The 19554-nt window shown below is 38.8% G+C and overlaps 1 protein-coding gene across 3 annotated transcripts in view; it reads right to left on the bottom strand.

Moving 5' to 3' along the window:
* ccm2l (CCM2 like scaffold protein) overlaps nt 1–13925 on the bottom strand; it is a 37302-nt gene extending 23377 nt beyond the window's left edge. For 2 of the 3 annotated variants that reach the window (XM_020530544.2, XM_048608426.1), the window contains exons 1-2: nt 13638–13925; nt 472–645 (exon numbers count right to left, since the gene is read on the bottom strand). In XM_020530544.2, the coding sequence (XP_020386133.1) occupies nt 472–645; nt 13638–13667 (204 nt within the window). In that variant the 5' untranslated portion in view covers nt 13668–13925. The remainder of the gene's footprint in view (nt 1–471; nt 646–13637) is intronic. The other variant, XM_048608427.1, reaches the window with a different exon arrangement.
* Between the last annotated feature and the right edge of the window lie 5629 nt (nt 13926–19554).

The raw sequence follows: 19554 nt of genomic DNA, 5'->3' as shown, positions 1-19554 counted from the left end.
CATTTATTGTTGATGCCTGACTTAGTTCCCTGACAAAGCTGCCTGCTAACCCTATCCCCCATAATTTATATATATTTATTTTATCAATTTATCTGTTGCATCATGGATTCTGCTCCCTAACACTGTGTCTGGTACAGCATTCCATGTTCTCACAACCAGAATTAGAGGCAACAGTGACAGTGATTTCACTATGCATCATGGAATTCTGTTAGCCATTTATAACATTAACTCTACAGATTTAATTTTCTTCTTAAAATCATACAGATTACAGCACAGAAAGAAGCCATTCAGTCCAACAGATCTTTGCAAAGAGTTAGCTCTTCAAATGGAGCTGTCAACCCAAATCCCAATTATTGTCTTTTTCTCATAACCTATCATAATTATTTTCAAACTTTGCAGTTTCTGAATTAATTAATAATTTATTTGGTACAAGATATACCTCGTGATTTTAGATTATGAAACTGAACCTACTTTGACTTCTTTCTCAAGATAATCGTGCAGCAGGATCTCAGGGTCTATCAGGTAATCCGGAGGGAAGAGTGGGATGGAATGGAGAGGTCTCCTGTATACACTGCTTCTGTCCTGCTGTCTCCTGTTCTTGTCAGCTTTAGGAAATACCAGCCTCTTAATTGGAGACACAAATCCCTGAAAATCACATGGAAAATCATAAACATAACTTTTGAAGTGATTATTTTCATACAATTTGTTGAGCATCTCTCCAGACACTCCCTGAAATGTGATTATTAATATTTCAGAAATGAAACCAGCACAAAATTACAATCAAGGAACCCTGAAATAATGGAACATTGCAGATAAATGTAGGTAATTTGGCAGTTTTTCAGTACAGGAGCTGTTGCTCCATTCTCACTTGCTTCTACATCCATATCTGCTTCCTTTTCTCTTTCAGTATAGAATCCTTCAGTATTCTTGTTTTTTTGGATGATTATCTGATTATCTTTTTAAAGAATTCGCAGATTCTGTTTGAACAATTTGTGACAAAACAATTTCATATGCTAATCTCTCTTTAATAAACTGTATTTAAAAATGTCATTTTTTTGTAATATTATAATACATGAACTATAGCAATGGAACAAATTCACGTGAATAAATCTACAACACAGACAGTAGAAAAAAATCTCATCAATTTTATAAAATGTAAATTTTAATGTTCACCACTTGGAAAGGTAGCACAACAACTATTGTTACCTTCTGTATTTGATCTATGTCAACTGCTTTTGCTGTGCAGCTTTCATAAGAAAACCAAGCTTTCTTTATAACTTTTTCAAAATCTACAGATGGAAAGATGGTCAATAAGCATTAGCCTAAGGCACATAAACAATCTAAGGGTATGACAGGGGAAATAACATTTTGACAGCATCTTATTAGATCTATCAGAACATTCAGAAATGCTTCACTTGTAATGAATTACACTAGAAGTATATTTAGTTGAAAGGTTATTTTGCACATAGGAAGAACTAATGAGTTGCCTGAAGAATGTTGAATTGATTAAGAGCATGTTAGCCAGAAGGCGTAAAGAACTTCTCACCATGTTTCAATGCTGTCAGAGTTCTGAGCATTCTCATAAGCAGGTCGTAGGGTCTCGATTTCTTATCACTGGATGGCATCTGCAAAAGTGCAGCTCTTTCTCAATAATGGGTCAAATGTTAGCCCAGATCAGTGCTTCCCCAAACATTTTACTGGTGTGAACCCATTTTAATGTATCCTTGACACTGGGGATTGGACAGGGGGGATTAGCTTCAGCTGCTGACTTGTGTTTGAGGTGGTAGGGGAGAAGTACCCATATTTTCTTTTTTCACAGGTTTTAGTGTAGTAGTAATTAAAACACAAAATCTGTCCATTAGGGCATGCGGCACAATAAAATATGGGGGGATTTAGAAGAGCATGCATCTGTGCTCCATATCCACTGATCACCCTAACTCACAACCCTGTGCACTCCTCACCCCCTCCCACAACCCTGTGCACTTCTCACCCCCTCCCACAAACTGGGGACTCCTAACTCCCTACCACACTTTCCAGGCATTCTCATGCCAGCAAAGAATGTGTCACGTACTATTAGGTGTTCCAGCCTCACTGTGCGTACTTGCGGAGAGACTGGAAGAGTTTGTCTTAAGAATGTGGGTTGTGTGTGATGATGTCTTTGTCCCTGGAATGAATGACCAATTGCATCAAGCACCAAATGCACTGTTTGAAAAAGGGCATGCAGGCCTTCATTAATGGCTTGGCCATTTTGTAAGCCCCCTTGGAATGCCCAAGTCTTGGCTATTCATCTCAACATTGATCTGTAGTGATGTACTGTCCAAATGATTGCTATTAGGGAAGCACAGGTAGTTCATTAGATGGATGTTGACTCAAACTGTTTACCTTTCTGATAGTTCTCCCTCCTAGTCAGTGGATGATGGGCTGTTCCCTGACCTGTTGGCTGAGTCTGCTCCTACCCAACAACCTTTGTCAGGGGTCTCACAGGCTCCAACACCTAGAGGATGTTGACCAAGAATATGTCACAGTAGGGATGTGAGCAACCTGCCTCTACCTCTGATGAAGTGTAGAACCATCCTACACCAGATAAGGGTGCCAGAAAGAAGGATTAAAGAGCAAAGCTTTGCTTATAGTCACACAATGCTAGTTTGACATGTTTCATTTCTATTTTTGAGTTACTTATTATTTCTTACCACCACCTTACCCATTTTTTGTTGCTCCCATGAAAGAGTCTTTTTCATTGTGATGATTGGTATGATACTGACACTATGCAACGTAGGGTTGGAGGTGGGTGGGGTGGGGTGTGTAAGGGATGCTTGGTTGTTTACTGGACTGCATTATTTTGGGGAAAAGTGGCTTGTAGTCTTGGACTGGTGCAGTTGACATGAACCTGATGATAGTAAAAGCATCTAGGTGAGTGATGTGAGCTGCTACTAGCGCGCTGAAGACATTATGTTCTACTACCTCCTCCTTCAAATCCTTTCTATGCTCTGTGCTTTGTTTTTCTTGCAGGTCTACCTGTTGCTGTACTGCAATGTTGAATAGGGTTCATTGTGTGACAACCATTCTGGAGACCCTGGCTGGTTTATCTTAACAGAAGCCTCCAGAACTGTCCAGACACCTAAAGTACATCTTCAACATGCAGATGCCTTGTTGAATGACTCATCTACTTGTCATGTGGTGTTCTTGTATCTCTCTGGCCACGTTCAACAAAGGTATCAGCAGCCATGTTTTAAATGGGTATGGCTGGATAGAAAAGGATTAGAGACGGTACACCACTAAAGGATAAAAATGCACGCACATGTCAGCAGAAACTTATTTTTATGGTTGATGGCATGGAAACCCTTGCATTTGATGAATGCTCCTGGGCAAGTTTGTGGAGGCTTAACTATCATCAATAACACCCATCAAAAGTGCAAAGTCAGCTCCTGTTGTCAATTCAGATACCTGCTCATTCTAAATAAAATCTGAAAGAACTGTGGATGCCGTAAATCAGGAACAAAAACAGAGGTTACTGGAAAAGCTCAGCAGATGTGGCAGCATCTGTGAAGAAAAAATCAGAGTTAACGTTTTGAATCCGGTGACCCTTCCTCAGAACTGATGGTATCTGGGAAAATGTCAGTTTATATGCAGAAAATGTCCACCTTCTTCCTCAACTGAGGATTCCCCAGCACCGTTGTTAACAGGGCATTCAACTGGATCTGACCCATCTCCTGCACTTCCACCCTCATCCTCTCTCTTCCCTCCCACAACAGCGATAGGGTTCCCCTTGTCCTTACCTACCACCCCACCAGCATCCACATCCAGAGGATCATCAAAAGCAACACTTCACCTGCACTTCCCAGAATCTAGTCTACTGCATTCACTGCTCACAATGTGGTCTCCTCTACATTGGGGGAACAAAGCATTGACTGGGTGACCACTTCGCAGAACATCTATGTTCTGCCTGTAAAGAAGACCCTGACCTTCCAGTTCCCTGTCACTTTAACACACCACCCTGTTCCGTGGCCAGCATTTCTGTCTCAGGTTTGCTGCAGTGTTCCAGTGAAGCTCAATGCAAGCTGGCAGAACAACACCTCATTTTCTGCTTGGGGACTCTGCAGCCCTCCGGACTCAATGTCCAGTTCAATAACTCTCCCATGTCCTAGACCCATACCCCACACACCAGGTCTTGTTATCACATAGCCCGCCATTACACGCTACCCATTGTTAGTCACTAACAGTTCCCATTAACAGCTAGTCACCCTCCTAGCCAGATCAATATCAAGTCCTTTGTCTGTCCAACTGTTCTTCTCTCTCTTCGGGCTCTATCCTTTATCATGTCATTTACTCCCTACCCCATCCCCCTCCTTATTTTCTGCATAAAAACCTACGATTTCCCAGCTACCATCAGTTCTGAGGAAGGGTCACTGGACCTGAAACATTAACTCTGATTTTTTCTTCACAGATGCATCCTGACCTGCTGAGCTTTTCCAGAAACTTCTGTTTTTGTACCTGCTCATTCTAGGTAGCATCATCATTGTCAAAAATTGACATAATTGGCTGCCTTATCCCTTGGCCACTGCTAGACCCTGCAAAATCTGACAGAAACTTGGAAAGATCCAGAGGCATGAAGTTCAGGACGGTGTTGACTTTGAGACCAACTGGCAAAGCATAGCCATTACGTTCACCTAGCAGCAGGACTTGTTTCCTCAGCCATTTCAAACACTGTGTAATATCTGCCACATCTTATCCAACTCTTTGAGTGTTCTGAGAAACTGGTGTTTCTGTATCTATAGACTCTGTGAGGCCTCCCGCAAGCTACCTGTTATTGCTGATCACCTTGTTCTTGTGGAACTGCAGGACTCTGAGTAGCAGGCTGTTTCTGCTCCTGCTTAGTATACATAGTTTTATTCTTTCATGGGACGTGGATGTTACTGACAAGGCCTGAGCTTGTTGCTCATCCCTAATTGCCACAACTGAGTAGCATGCTAGGCCACTTCAAAGGGCTGTTCAGAGTCAGCAATACTGCTATGTGTCTGGAGCCCCATGTAGTCCTGAATGGGTAAAGAACATTAGAGAATTAGATGGGATTTCACCACAGGCGATAATAGTTTCATGGTTCTTGTGCTGGTGCTGGTCCTGCTGGTATTTTTGTTTTTATCTTTACCTCATCCAAGGTCCAAAGTACACCACATAAGCACTCTTCATACTGATCTGACAGATCAGAGCTGCAAAGTGGAGATCAGACATATCTATCTCCAAAGTTTCAAATTAGCCTCTCTGCACAAGTACAGTAAACAAAGCCTTTCACAAAGCAGGCAAGAAATTAACTCTGAAGTTCTGATATTTACAAACCTCACTGCCATGCCTTCATTTCCTCATTGGTTATTGTATTCAAGTCTTGCTTTCAATGGCAAGTTTCAGGAATCTGGGATGAAGTAGGGACCAACAATTATATTGTAAACACCATATTAATAGTACTGTGATAGCTAAGTTGACAACACATCTCTCTGAGTAAATAGCATATAACATTGCTTGTTGCAGTTCAGTGTGGGCTTTAGCCGATTGAAGCTTGTTTTCCAACGTGTTGTTATTTTCGTGGTTCAAAATTCTATTCAACTAGATTATAAGTGGTCTGCAACTTCAATCCAGTAATTGTTTTGCTTCATAATGTGGAATTGGTACAATTTAGGAGTTGTAAATCAGAGGTGCAGTAAATCTCAAAGTTTGAGAAATGAATATCTTTTGCGCAAAAGAGCCAAACAATGAATAAACACTATAGAAATACAAATAGATCAGAAAATATCACTGCTTTTACTTTATAAAATGAGAACATTAAAGAAATGTTTGCACCCCAGAGCATTACTAGAGCCATTAAATGCTTTACCACAATGATTATGGAGACAGAGACCATCTCACCTTTTAAAAGGATAAGTATATGAAATAGAAGAACATAAAAAAGATATGAAATTAAGTACATAGGGAATAGGTAGCTCTAGTTGAAGTGCAATTACCATCAGAGACATAACGTGAGAAATTACATTATTTTATGTTGTAATTGACTACAATAGAATTTCGATAATAGGCAAAGACCATTTTATAGCACAAAACAAATCATTACCTCATTGTTAATAGAATATGCATTGATTTAAAGTGAAAAAAAATGCAAATTTCACCTTTCCTTATAAGTTACACAAGTGAAATATTCACTTGATTGGAACAAGACACTTGTGTAGGCAGTTTAACTATTACAGGAAAACAAAACAATAAATGAGTGATCACCATATAGCCATTTGTTTTTCCTCCAAAGCTTTAATGTTCTGTTCAAATTCCTGAAAAGAACTCAAAAACATTTAACATCATCCAAACTTGATTAATGTTTTCCTGATCAAAACCGCAATCACATTTAAATCTGAATTAAACTTTAGATGGATTAAATCTGTAGACTAATTTAAGTTACAACTAATTACTTTTGGCATTTTCTAAATAACTAATATCAAATTATTAAATCTTCTACTTTCTTCACTTTCTTAAAAAAATCTGTTGTGTTTTCACATCTATTCTGAACTCCTAAGCTTTCTTATTAGCTTAAAAATTACGCAGTTGCATGCAGGAAACACTGAGCTGACTCCACCAAATGAGTTCCGACCTGAACTATTCATCTTTCTTCCTCTCTGGAACTTATAGCAACGTACATCACTGTGTTTAAAAAAAAACACAGGCACCTCTGTATTTGATTTGCTATCTTGTTTATAAAAAAAAATGAAACTAGGTATTTTTCTGTTTATAAAGTGGAGGAACTAAGGCTGCATCATCTTTCCCTTCAAACACTCACAGTGAGTGACATTCTATCTATTTGCCCCAAAAATATGTTTCAGTGTTCATTTTCAACACAGTTCCTTGTTTCCTCATCAGTCCTTTTCAGAGAGAAATTGTCATTTTGGTGTTGAACTGCAGAACGTTTTTGTCATAGACCAATCACTACTTGGAGGTTTGTAGCTACAATCCATGAGTAAAACTCTGGAAATGCTCAGCAGATGAGGCAGAACCACAGAGTGAGTAGAAGATTTAAATACTTAAGATACTTAAGCTCTGTGGTGCCTGGAGTTTCCATCCAAATGCTGTCTTTTGTCTGAGAGTTAGCTCAGGCATCAGAAGCACGTACCAGAAATGTGCAGAGTACTCAAATTCTGGTGTGTAACACTGATTTGACATCAGCACCATTATTTTCATGCTCACTGTTCCAGCTATCCCTCTCTCTTAAACATGCACAATTGGAGATGTGTCCAGTAGCAGGAACAACTCTCCACCAATACAACAGAAGGACTTGAGTCTGTAGAAATGCTTTGAAGAGTGTATTAAAGTTTAGGAAGTGACAGGTTGCAGCCTTGGCTGTAACTGCAAAGTAAGAGCCAGACTACCATCTGAAACATCATAGAGCAGGCCACTGGATGCTGATGCAATGGTTCCTCTTCATGGAGCACCCTGGAGGAGCCTACCAGTACCGGTTGGGACAGGTATCCAAATTCCAGGTGATATCTTACATAAATTGGCTATCATTTGGGCATAGCATTTGGCACCATTGATAAGGAGGAGCATCTCAGGAGGAGGAGGAACATTGCTACAAGCAACCATGAAAGCAGCAATGTGAGCTTGCTTAGCATCAAGCTGAAATTTCTTGCCCTCTGTTTGAGCTTCCACTGCAGCTCTCAGATTTCGGGTGGCCTCTGATTTTGCTGTTTGGAAGCTGAGATCTTATACAACAGGCACTGCATCATGGTTTGGTGTGCAAGTTTTCTTTTGGAGGGGCCACCACTTCTGTGCCAGAAAGACAGAGCTCTGCGCAAAACCCCCTATGCCAGATTGGAGCCAGACACTTCCTTGCACCTCTCAGCAGCAGCAGCAGGCTTTTCTCAAGGCCAGGTAATGCAATGAACATTTCCGTGATCGCCTCTGGTGGCCTTTTACTGTATGCTGCAAATTTCCCATTGGAATCGTTTGGAGTAAAACTTCTGTGTGATCTTACCCTCCAAGGGGCTGGCACCTGCTTGGTTTCTGAGGGTGTGCATACAGCTAAAGCAAGGCAGCTTAATATACAGCCTCTTACTGTCTATCTATTAAGAACTAATGAGGGTGGAAACTAAATCCCAGACTAGGGATCTAGTTTGTAAAAGTATTATGGGTGAATTTAAGATAACAGAGCTACTAATGATCAATATTAGTATTGCATATACTGGGTTCCTGCAAACTAATCAAGCTTTTTACCAAAAATGTTACTGCATATTTTTAAAACTTTAAAATGTTTCTCGCATGTTAAGAAAAATCTTAAAAATGTAACCAATAAATATAGTGACATTGCTGTTACTACTGCCATTTCTTTAGATTCCCTAACTATTGGTTCACAATATTGTAAGCTGTAATGTATGCTGGAGTCCTGAAATATTTCTGTAGCTGGGCATTAAAATTATCTCAGCCTCCCAGAAAATGCTCTTAGACTGTTAACCAAACTACATTCCCAGACTGAAGCGAACATTGAGTCCAATGTCATATTTGAAGTCCATGCCTAATTTAGTGACAGGACATGGAGTCATGCAGCACGGAAACAGGTCCTTCAGCCCAACTCGACCATGCTGATCAGGTCTCCTAAACTGAACTATTCACATTTGTCTGCGTTTGGTCCATATCTCTCTAAACCTTTCCTATCCATGTACCTGTCCAAATACGTTTAAATGTTGTAATTGTACCTGCCTTCACCTCTTCCTTTGGCAGCTCGTTCCATATACACATTACTCTTTGTATGAAAATGTTGCCCCTCAGGTCCCTTTTAAAAATGTCCACTCTCGCCTTAAACCTATGCCCCCTAGGTTTGGACACCCATACCCTGGGGAAAAGATCTTGGCTATAAAGGAGAGGGAAGACAGAGCAGAGGGGAATGAGATGATGTGAAGATGTGAGTGTTGGGTCCTCATTGGGAGGATGAAAGATTATGGAGCAGATAGACATCATGAAGGGGAGAGATTACAGGTGAAGGGCTTGAACTCACAGCGAAGTGAGATGCCAAAAGGGCTGGATGGAGATTGTGAGCGAGATTGTAGCAGGTTGTCTGGGAGACCAAGGGTAACCATGGGGACCAACTCCTGGCCAATCAGGACTTGCTTCCTGGATCTGGCAACTCTTAGTTTCTTAGGGTTTTTCAAGTCCTGGAAGTGGTGACCAATGTGTTGATGTATTTGTAGACCCATGATGCACCATGTCACAACTTTTATTGCAGCAAGTGCACCAGATGCTAACAATCTGCACTCTGCAGCTTACTCAGCTCCTGGCTCCCAAAAGCCTGTCTACAATCTACAAGGCACGAGTGTGATGGAATACTGACTAATTGCCTGAATGAGTGCTGTTCCAACAACATTCAGCAAGAATGTTATGATGGAGCTGTTTCTAATGATAATTAGACCACAGTTAGAGTGCTTTGTGTAGCTCTGGTGCCCACACCATAGAAAAGATGTGATTGCACTGGAGAAGATGCAGAAGAGATACACCAGGATATTGCCTGGACTGAAGTAATTCAGCTATGAACAGAGAGTAGATAGGCTGAGGGTTGTTTTCCTTAGAGCAGAGAAGGCTCTCAGGGGATCTGATTGAGGTTACATAAAATTCTAAGGAGCTTAGAAAGGGAGAAACATTTCCCTTTAGTAGAGAGGGCAATAACTAGGGGGCATGGTTTTAAAGTAAGGAGCAGGGGATTTAGAAAGAATTTGAGGTAAGTTTTTTTTTCACCCAGAGGATTGTGCATATCTGGAGCTCACTGCCTGAAAGGATGATGAAGGCAGGAACCCTCAAGATGTGTAAGAACTATTTAGATAAACACTTGAAATGCTATGATATACAAGGTTACAGGCCAAGTGCTGGAAAATGGATTAGAATAGATGGATATTTGATGACCAGCATGTACACAATGAACTGAAGGGCTCCTTTCATGTGTAAAAATTCTATGACTCTAAGAAGCTTGACATCATCCAGGACAAAGCAGCCTGCTGATTGGCGCCCCATATACAAACATCCATTCACTCCACCAATGCTCAGTAGCAGCAAGTGTGAAAATGAAAACGCATTTAAGATCATGCACTGCAGAAATTCACTAAGGCTCCATAGATGGCACCTTCAAACCCATGGCCCTACCATCTCAAAGGACAAGGGCAGCTGTGTGGGAGCAGAGAGATAAACAGCTTCCAGAGGATGGTGAAAACAATTGTGTCTGAATTCTATACGATGCATTTGGATGCCAAAGCCATCATATTTTCAATGTTTGGTACAGTAATGCTGATTCCCTGTACCAGGATGGAGTGTTAGAAGCCAGTTACTTGAAAGATTGATATGGTTTGGATGGACATAGATGGTTCAGGTTTTGTTGTTGATACATCCAAATGATAGCTAGGCAATGATTGGGTTAAATCAGTCTCATTAGACTTTGCTAAATAGAAATGTATAAGTAGGGATTCATTGAAAAAATTATAGATGTGTTAGTTGAGAAATCTACCAATGTGTTCTGTACAACAGTCTATCACAAGCTTACATTCAAGGTCAATATACAGGTTGGAATTCCTATAGGTCTACATGCTGTAAGATCAACACTATTACAATCCTATTGAATAGGCTCTAGCCATCTAATCATTGTGTAAGCCTGAAGCTAAGATATGGCTTTTTAAACTATCCTGTGTGAAAATGGCTACATTAATCAAATTATCACTCACTGAATATCACACAAACTCATGAAAGGGCCTATGGCAGCAATTTTTTGACCCTATTCAAAGTCCAGGCCATCTCAGATTACTTTGGAATGGGAAGGTTTGTCAATAAATGGAGCAATTGGTGAATCCAGCTGTTTTATGTGGCTATTTTGCAGTAAACATGTGAATTGTTTCGTGTATGAGTTTAATTACTGATGTGATAACAAGTATGTAGGTCATACGTTCCAATGACTGGCAGACTGTATCAAACAACATTTCCCTTTGACCATCCACAGTAGGTAGCATGCCAACCATGCACCAGAAGCCTGTACTTGCAAACCTCGGATACCCCATATCTACGGCCATATTTTTGGACAATGTTTACTAAATAATGTTGATTGTGTTATGAGTTACACTGAAAATATATTTAAGATCATTACTGGCTTGCAGTCTGATTCATTTACTTTGAATATTACATATATATATACAGAGGACCTTTTCTCTGAAGCAGAAAGAAATTTGTCTACACATTGCATAATTTTTCCATTGAGGAACAGATTATGGAGAATACCAATCCCTGTTGCATTTTTCAAGGTAATGCCCTGACCATTCAAAATCTATTTGCCTGGTTTGAGGCTAATCAGCTAACTAAAATTAGCAGTCAAGGGTATCACTGACCAGGCCAGCATTTATTGCCCATCCCATTGGCCAGAGGCGATTCAGAGTCAACTACTTTGCACTTACCTTCCCTTAAGGATGCTAGTGAACCAGATGGTTTCTTTCCCCTAACAATTGACAATATTTTCATGGTCATCATTTGACTCTTGAATTCAAATTCCACCGTCTTCCCCGATTCAAACCCAGGTCCCCAGAACATTACCAGGGTCTCTGGATTAATAATCTAATGATAAAAGCGCTAGATCATCACCTCCCCATTATGTTGTCTTTCTAAGTTAGTTTCTTGTGCAACAGGTCTGATAAGTACAGGATAAAAAGCTTTTGCTTTTTGTCTCATTTTAGCAATGTGTTATATACAGCATTGACAGGTATCATGACATTTGGGAGCATTTATGCGGTGATCATAGCTGATCTACGCAAAGTGCCTTGGTAAAACTACTGCACTTTGAAACATTTGCTCAAATATAAGCAAGTGTTATGTCTTGCTTATTCTGAATAAAATATAGCCACTGATACCAGTAAAAGTTATCACTTTGAATCATTTCAGAGAATGGGAAAAAGGGATAAATTGGCTTCCTGAACTCCAAATTCCAAAGTACCCTTTGGCCACCATGATGTCTCAAATGTACCTGGCAAAGCAGACTGCAGCAGAATCTAAGCACCATCATTTTTGCTGCCAGAATAGAAAGCTTCATTAACTTTGCTTCTTCAATAGTGCTTGACATGTTGGAAATATCACCAACAGAAATCTGGCAGAAGCCAAATGCATACAAATTAATTACCACAGTTACCTTTATGGCTACTGGACATTTAGTCCTTATTTTGCATTGAGTTTGCACTTGTGGCTAGAGCATGTGATGTATTTCCATGGTAACATTCTAACAGAAGAGTAGATAGGAAAATCACAAACTGAATAATTTGGGAGATATGACTTCTTATTTAGTCTTCTTCTCCTCCACCTTTCCGAAACTTATCCTGCTCTGTGTAACCTCTGTTAATTCTCGATGTAATGCTTTGTTTTAGAATAGCTATTTCTGATGGCAGTAAAATGTCGTTTACCATATCCCACTAAATTCTCTACTTATTTTCTTGCAGAATTTAGCAATTAGATACAAATGCATGAATCACCAAACACTTGTTAAATCAAAGCAACAGCCAAAGGGAAATCTATAGGTTTTTTTTTATCCTTTTAACGAGCATTGGTGGGCCCTCCCCAGCTGTTGAACATGCATTCAGCTGTATGAGGATAAGGGAGCTCAGTAGCTGGAATATTGAGTTTCAAATTGGCAGCACTGGCATCAAGTCAGTGTTGTATGTTGCTAATTTATCTGATGTGCATACTTGCCAGACGTTAACGCTATGCACATGCTAATGCCCTCACTAATCTGGTATAATTGATCCACAAAAATGCATGTGCTTTCACTCAGGCTATTTTGCCCCTTAAAGACACTCATAGGCACAAAAGTGAACACCAACAGATCCAATTTCTCAAATACTCTCTTCTGGGATGCCAGACGCTGAAGGCTTATGCCGAAGCCCTGCATTTTACAACACTATTGAGTATTCTTTGCTTTAAATATAGTAGTCCAGTGAGAGCCTTTCATTTTGACAAGAATGTTATGTTGCAAATTTAAACAATGGAAAATTGGAACTTTATTTTAACAGTACAAAATAGATTAGGCTGAAAAAGTACAAGACAGGACGTGCTAAATAATCACCGATATTATTTCTACAAAGAAATAGAAAAATGAAACTTCTATCATCATTTCAATTGTTTGCTAATGTCTTGTAAACATATTTCAGTGACAGAAAACAGGAATGCTTGCTGCATAGAGCAGATTCTTAAACCAATAACACAAGCTGCTTACACCAAATAACTGCACGAAAGCTTGATTTCCAGCAACTGAAATCTCAGGTACTTCTTAAATATTGCTAACAAATGTGTGTATGAAGAAACCAACAGCTATACATAAGTGTAACTGTGGCAGACTTTTAGCCTTCTATGCAAAATTTCTAACATTGAATCAACATGGTACATTAGATTTTCTCAGTGAATTAATCTCTTTTAACTTACAGTTCAGAAAGAGGTTTGAAAAGCTTGTACTCTTTGATGAATGAAAGTTTCCCTAAAGGAAACTGCGGGTGTATATACCCCCAAATTCAGCGTTTCTAACATGCAACAGATTTAAGATTTTGATGTTACAACTAGTCTGGATTTATGAAAGATTAATGTCAAATTACAATTTTTTTTACCTTCTTTCCCTTCTTGATCTCTACATCCATCGTGTTTTCACATCTGCTCTGAACTTCTGATGTTTTTCTTGCTTTGTTCTTGGGCTGCTACATGCAGGAAACCCTTGGTTGACTCCACCAAATAAGTTCTGATGTAAACTTTTAACAGTTCTTCCTCTCCTGGGAGTGACAACAATATACATCAGCCTATCAAAATCCAGCAAATATTAGACTATATCCAATGTTGGGTGCATCTAAAGTTATATTTTGATTGAACACTCATCTGAACACTGACTGTAATTTGACAGTACTCCATAAAATAGTGATATGTTGATATATGCCCAATCTTAAATACTGCACTGATTTCCTTAAGTCACTATACAGTCAGTTCCTGTGGATGTGTCCTATCAGTACCTCCTGTTGGCAAACTGTCATTGTTTCATTTACATGACACAGAGTAGAGCAGGAAATGATTCCAATGTCAGCCATTTTCAGACCAACATTATTGTATTAACTTCACAGTTATAAATAGAGCTTTTGTGATCCTTTCCATTTCACAATTCAATATTTATATTTTGATTGAGTTTGTTTGGTGGTTTATTCCTTCCTCAATATACCTTATGTTCATCAAAATCTTTTCTTCCTACCAAATTAACAGTGATATAGTTGTATAAATATAATCACAATCATTTGGTGCTACACCATTAAAAACACAATTTAAACTTCCAGTTCTAGATGTCTGCCATTTCATGAATGATTGTCATGGTTGAATGAATTCAGTGGATAAAAATCGTCTCCTCTCTTTTGATTTAATAAGCTAAAAGTTTGACGGTTACATTCTTTTACATTCTAACACCTATTTCTGGGAACCTGTCATTGCTTCATTCAAATGTCTATCTATGTGACCGAAATTAATCCAGTATATATTTTCAAAAATAGCAACTGTTTCCAAGTGCAAGAGATGAGCTAGGCAAGATGCTCTGGAATTAGATAAGTCAAAGATGATTTGGTTGGTACGTGCAGGCATTGGGCACCTAGAATTTCAAAGGGACCCAAGTAAGTTGCCATATCGGTTTGTTGTTTGAATTATGATACTTATCATTAAAGGAAATATGGCAGAATAGATTAGAAATCAAGTAAAGAGCAGGAAACAGAAATTAGTTGTTAATTTTGCTTTTTGATGCTGAGAACGTGCACAATGCTGTTGCCAGGGAAAAGTGCTGGATGATTTTTTTAATGTAATGTATGTAAAGTTGCCATTGTCTTTCCAGTCTATAGGGCTGCTCTCTCATGAGAGAAAGAGACATCTGGTGGTAGTTTAACCTGAGGGTCACTATGCCACAGGCAAGGGGAAAGGTTGAGAAGGTGGGACCTTCATGCGCAGAAATTGAACCCACACTGTTGGGTGTCACTCTGCATCACAAACCTACCATCCACTCAAATGAGCTACATTTTAATCATCACGGTAGCCTCACTTACATGCTAGAAACAACTTTGCTCAGTTGGTGCAGTGCTTCAAAATTTATGAGCTAGTTGAAATGCATTGGAGATTGAATAGAAGGCTGACAGGACACGGAAACGGAATGGCTCCATTATTATTTGCTGATGTGGAGGGTAAACCTCCAAGTAAACAGTCTGTCCTTTGTTGTAGCTTCTATTGCCAATAGCAGTTGGTTTTGTATATCTCTAAAATCATTTTATAGCTAAATTCATAGCTCCTTTTTAATGATTTCACCTCTTTTTCCTGCTTTGTAAATGTTGGCAGGCTATTCACAGACAGTTCTGATGAAGGATCGCTAGACTCAAAACATTAACAATGATTTCTCCCCACAGATGATGCTAGATCTGATGAGTTCCTCCAGCACTTCCTGCTTTATGTTCTTCAGGTCTGATCTTGCTCGTTCAAGCATTTAAGTTGGGTTTGCAGAATGGGATCAGGAGCAAGAATCCTGGATATGTTTCTTTAACTCAAATGCTAAGGATAGTTGAAAGGGACACCAATTTATTCTGTAAAGTCTGAACATCCAACCTGAAATATTCTTCATTTAAATCGACACAATAACTCATTCTCTAAGCCATCTGTGCCATCAAATGGTATATTCAGTTTTATAACATGATTTAATATTTTAGTATTTTGTTTTGAAGAACAACCATGTTCTTTTCTAGGTGTAACTAAGCAACTTGAATCATTTAAGATAACAAGGTGTAGAGCTGGATGAACACAGCAGGCCAAGCAGCATCAGAGGAGCAGGAAGGCTGATGTTTCGGGCCTAGACCCTTCTTCAGAAACTTGAATGGTTTGTTTTCTTTACCTATGTGCTTCTACTTATTTGAGTAGTGTGCGTAGTGGTTCTCCTGATTGTTCTATTGAAAGAGTTAATGAATATCTACAGAACCATTTTGCTTTACAGCCCCTTGCACCTGTTGGAGCTCTGAGCTAGAGGAATCCAAAATTGATTTCAATGGCTCCGTATCTTTACTTCCACTGATTACTTTGTCTGCTTTAATATTTATTCAAAAGATGTAATGGTCTTGTCTCAATGCTTCCTCAGGCAAGAAAGTCATGTTCCAATAATCTGCTTGACTTGTATCTGTTACAGTATGGGTTACCAACAAAAATAAATCATCTGTGATTAATGGCCATAATGACTTAATTGTACTTCATTGTGTGTGAATGTAATAAATGATCATATGGAGATGAAGCATTGTAGCACTGTCAAAATTGAAATTTGACACTGCAAATTAAAATCCTTAGGGATGATGCAAGATAAAAATTTGTCCAGTCAATTGTATTATTACTGTTTTGTTATATATATATTTCTGAGCAGCAAATGGAAAAAAATTCTAAATCATGAAAAGCTCTTGTAGAAAAACATATTTTATTTTTCTTCAGTTCTCTGGCTGAAGGCAGATACAAACCACAGCACTGCAATCTATACCACAGGTAGGGCAAGGTGGCAGACCCCCAAGATCTCACCAATTAAAACAGGAATCAAACCCACTACTATTGGTATTAATCTGATCCATGCAGGTTGGCCAGCTAACCGAGCCAACTGTCCCACGCCCATTTTCTTAAGGAGTATGAGTTGCTGAGACAACATGTATGCTGTAGCACAGAGCTATAGATAGTGATGGTAGAGGCTCCAGAAAAAATAGTGTGTCTTTTTATGATGATTAAGACCTTTGCAGTTCATATCCACAAGTCATAGGCATTTAATATCCAAGGATAATTTTGTGCACAAATTTTTGTGCACAATCAATTAGGAGCAGGAATAGACCACTTAGCCCTTCAAGCTTCTTCCACCATTAAATAAGATCATGGTTGATCTGCTTTTTCCATGTTTTCACCAAGCTGATAATCTTTCACACTCTTGGTTATCAAGAATTTATTTACCTCGGCTTTAAAAAATATTCAAACTGTGCTTTCACTGAGTTTTGAGAAAGAAAATTGTAAAGACTCTTGACTCTCTGTAAGCTGAAAATTTCCACATCTATGTTTTAAATGGCCAACCCCTTATTTTGAAACCATAATGTATTTTTCTAGATTTTCCCACGAGAGAAGGCCAATACTCTCTGTGGAATTTTTCTTTCTGATTAGAATATATGTATTCTGAAAAACCCCTTAAATGTCTGCCACTGTATCTCTATTGATCTATCCCTTAATCTAATTTGCCAGTTTATCTCAGCTAGATTTGTTTACAATGCCCTCATAATTACTTTTATTTAAATTTAAAATACTTGTCTTGGACCTACTCTTCTCTCCCTCCAACTGAATGTAAAATTAAATGATATCATGTTCAGTGCTACTAGCGCCAGCTTCATATTGAGATCATTAACTAATCCTATCGAATTGTCCAATGCCACGTCTAATATAGCCTTCTCTCTGGTCAGCTCCAGAATGCGCTGTTTAATGAAACTCTTCTGAAAACATTTAATGAACTGCTAATCTAGGCTACCTTTACCCACCTAATTCTTCAGTCCATATGTAAATTAAAATACCCCACGATTATCACCATATTTATCTGACAAGCTCCCATTACTTCTTTTATCCTCCATCTTCTCATGAGATTACTTCTGGGGGATCATTCATCATTTCCTCAAGTGTTGTTATTATTTCTACCTAAACTACATCCTAGTGTCCTCAACTTAGGTCATCCCTCTTTATTATGCTAATACCATCATTAACTAACAGAATCACCTCTACACCTTTTATTGCCATTCTTTACTTCCTAAATGTTATGTACCCATCAACATTCATGTCCCAAGCTATGTCATTCTAACAATCATGACTGTCAGATTGTACTTCATTATTTCTATTCATGTTTTCCATTAATCTGTTTTGTTTAGAATGCTACATGAATACACATAAAGAGCTTTTAGTGTTGTCTTTTTATTTAACTTTATAAAGCCTAGACTTCTCTGTTTGATATTGCTGTCACCCGAAACGTAAGCAATTCTGCTTTCCTTATTTTTGATTACATGAATAAATGTGACGGCAGAAAGCATATCATTGAAGGCTGAGGGACCATTGAAGATTGGTATTAGTATTCTAATTATTTAACATATTGTTGTTTGTAACAAAATCAAAGGACACAAGATTGTTGCATTGGAAATTTACTGAACTCAAAAGTCTATTTATTCTAAGTCTAAATAATATGGCCCATCTAAGTCTCTGTCGGCTCTATTAATATCCTTGGTACTAGAAGCAGTTGAAATAAGATTCAATCATATCTGTTTTCTTTCATATCTTAAACTTAGGGTCTTATTTACGAGTTAAATTACAGTTCCCAACTTTTCACTGGTACATAAATTGTGCTGTTGCTAAGTAGAGCTGTACCTGGAATCTCCTCCATTCCCCAGCCACTTGTGAAAACTGTACTCAATCCATGTGGTGGAACTTCAGAGGTTGCTGGAAATGACTTTAGGAAAGGAAGGTAATAATACTGGATTTCATTAAGAGCTATAGAAAATATTTCTTAAGTTTAAGATAATATTTGTGGAATACAGACCAAGAGACTTCTCTCTAAATCTTCCAAATTACAAAAAGCTTAGAAAATTGATGATACATTTAGACTGTAGCTGTTGATTCTAGCCAAGTGAAGCTAATTCTTATTACCTGGCTGCAACTACAATTTGCCTTCTGTGGGAAGAACGTTGCCCATATGTACTCATATCCACGCTGAATTCCCCTGCAGTGCTTATAATTTCAGAATACAGCAGCAGTTATTTATATTTTTTCATGGGATGTGGACATCTCTGGCTAGACTAACATTTATCACCCATTCCTAATTATCTTTTCTGGTGTTAGTGAGTCACTTTTCTGAACTGCCGTAGTCCATAGTGTACATTCACACCACTATTAGCAAGGAAGTTCCAAGTTCCAGGATTTTGACTTAGCAACCGTGAAGGAATGATGATACAGTTCCAAGGCAGGATAATGCATGGTTTGGAGGGAAATCTGCAAGTGGCAGTGCTCTCATGTATTTGCTGCCCTTGTTCTTCAAGGTGATTTGGTCAAAGATTTTTGAAATGATGTTGAAAGAGCCCTGTTGAGTTGTTGCATACTTCTTGCAGATGGTACACACTGCTGCCACTATGCTTCAATGATGATGGGGGTTAACGTTGAAGATGGTGGATGGGGTGTCAATCAAGTAAGCTGCTTTGACTTGCATAGCATAAAACTTCTCAAGTGTTTTTACAGCTGCACTCATCCAAATAGGTGGAGAATATTCCAACAGCCTCCTGACTTGTGCCTTGTAAGTTGTATTTACTATAGCATTCCCAGCCATTATCTGCTCTGAGAGCTACAGTACTAATATGGCTGTCCATTGTGACTCCAAAGATGTTGATAGTTGGGGATTCAGAGATGGCAATACTGTTGATTATCAAGGGGAAATGAATGAATTCTATCTTGTTGGACATGACTGTCACCTGGCAC

The sequence above is a fragment of the Rhincodon typus genome, chromosome 19 (genome assembly GCF_021869965.1).
Source record: "Rhincodon typus isolate 14 chromosome 19, sRhiTyp1.1, whole genome shotgun sequence".
NCBI classification, from domain to species: domain Eukaryota; kingdom Metazoa; phylum Chordata; class Chondrichthyes; order Orectolobiformes; family Rhincodontidae; genus Rhincodon; species Rhincodon typus.
This window is presented reverse-complemented; position numbering and strand designations above follow the sequence as displayed.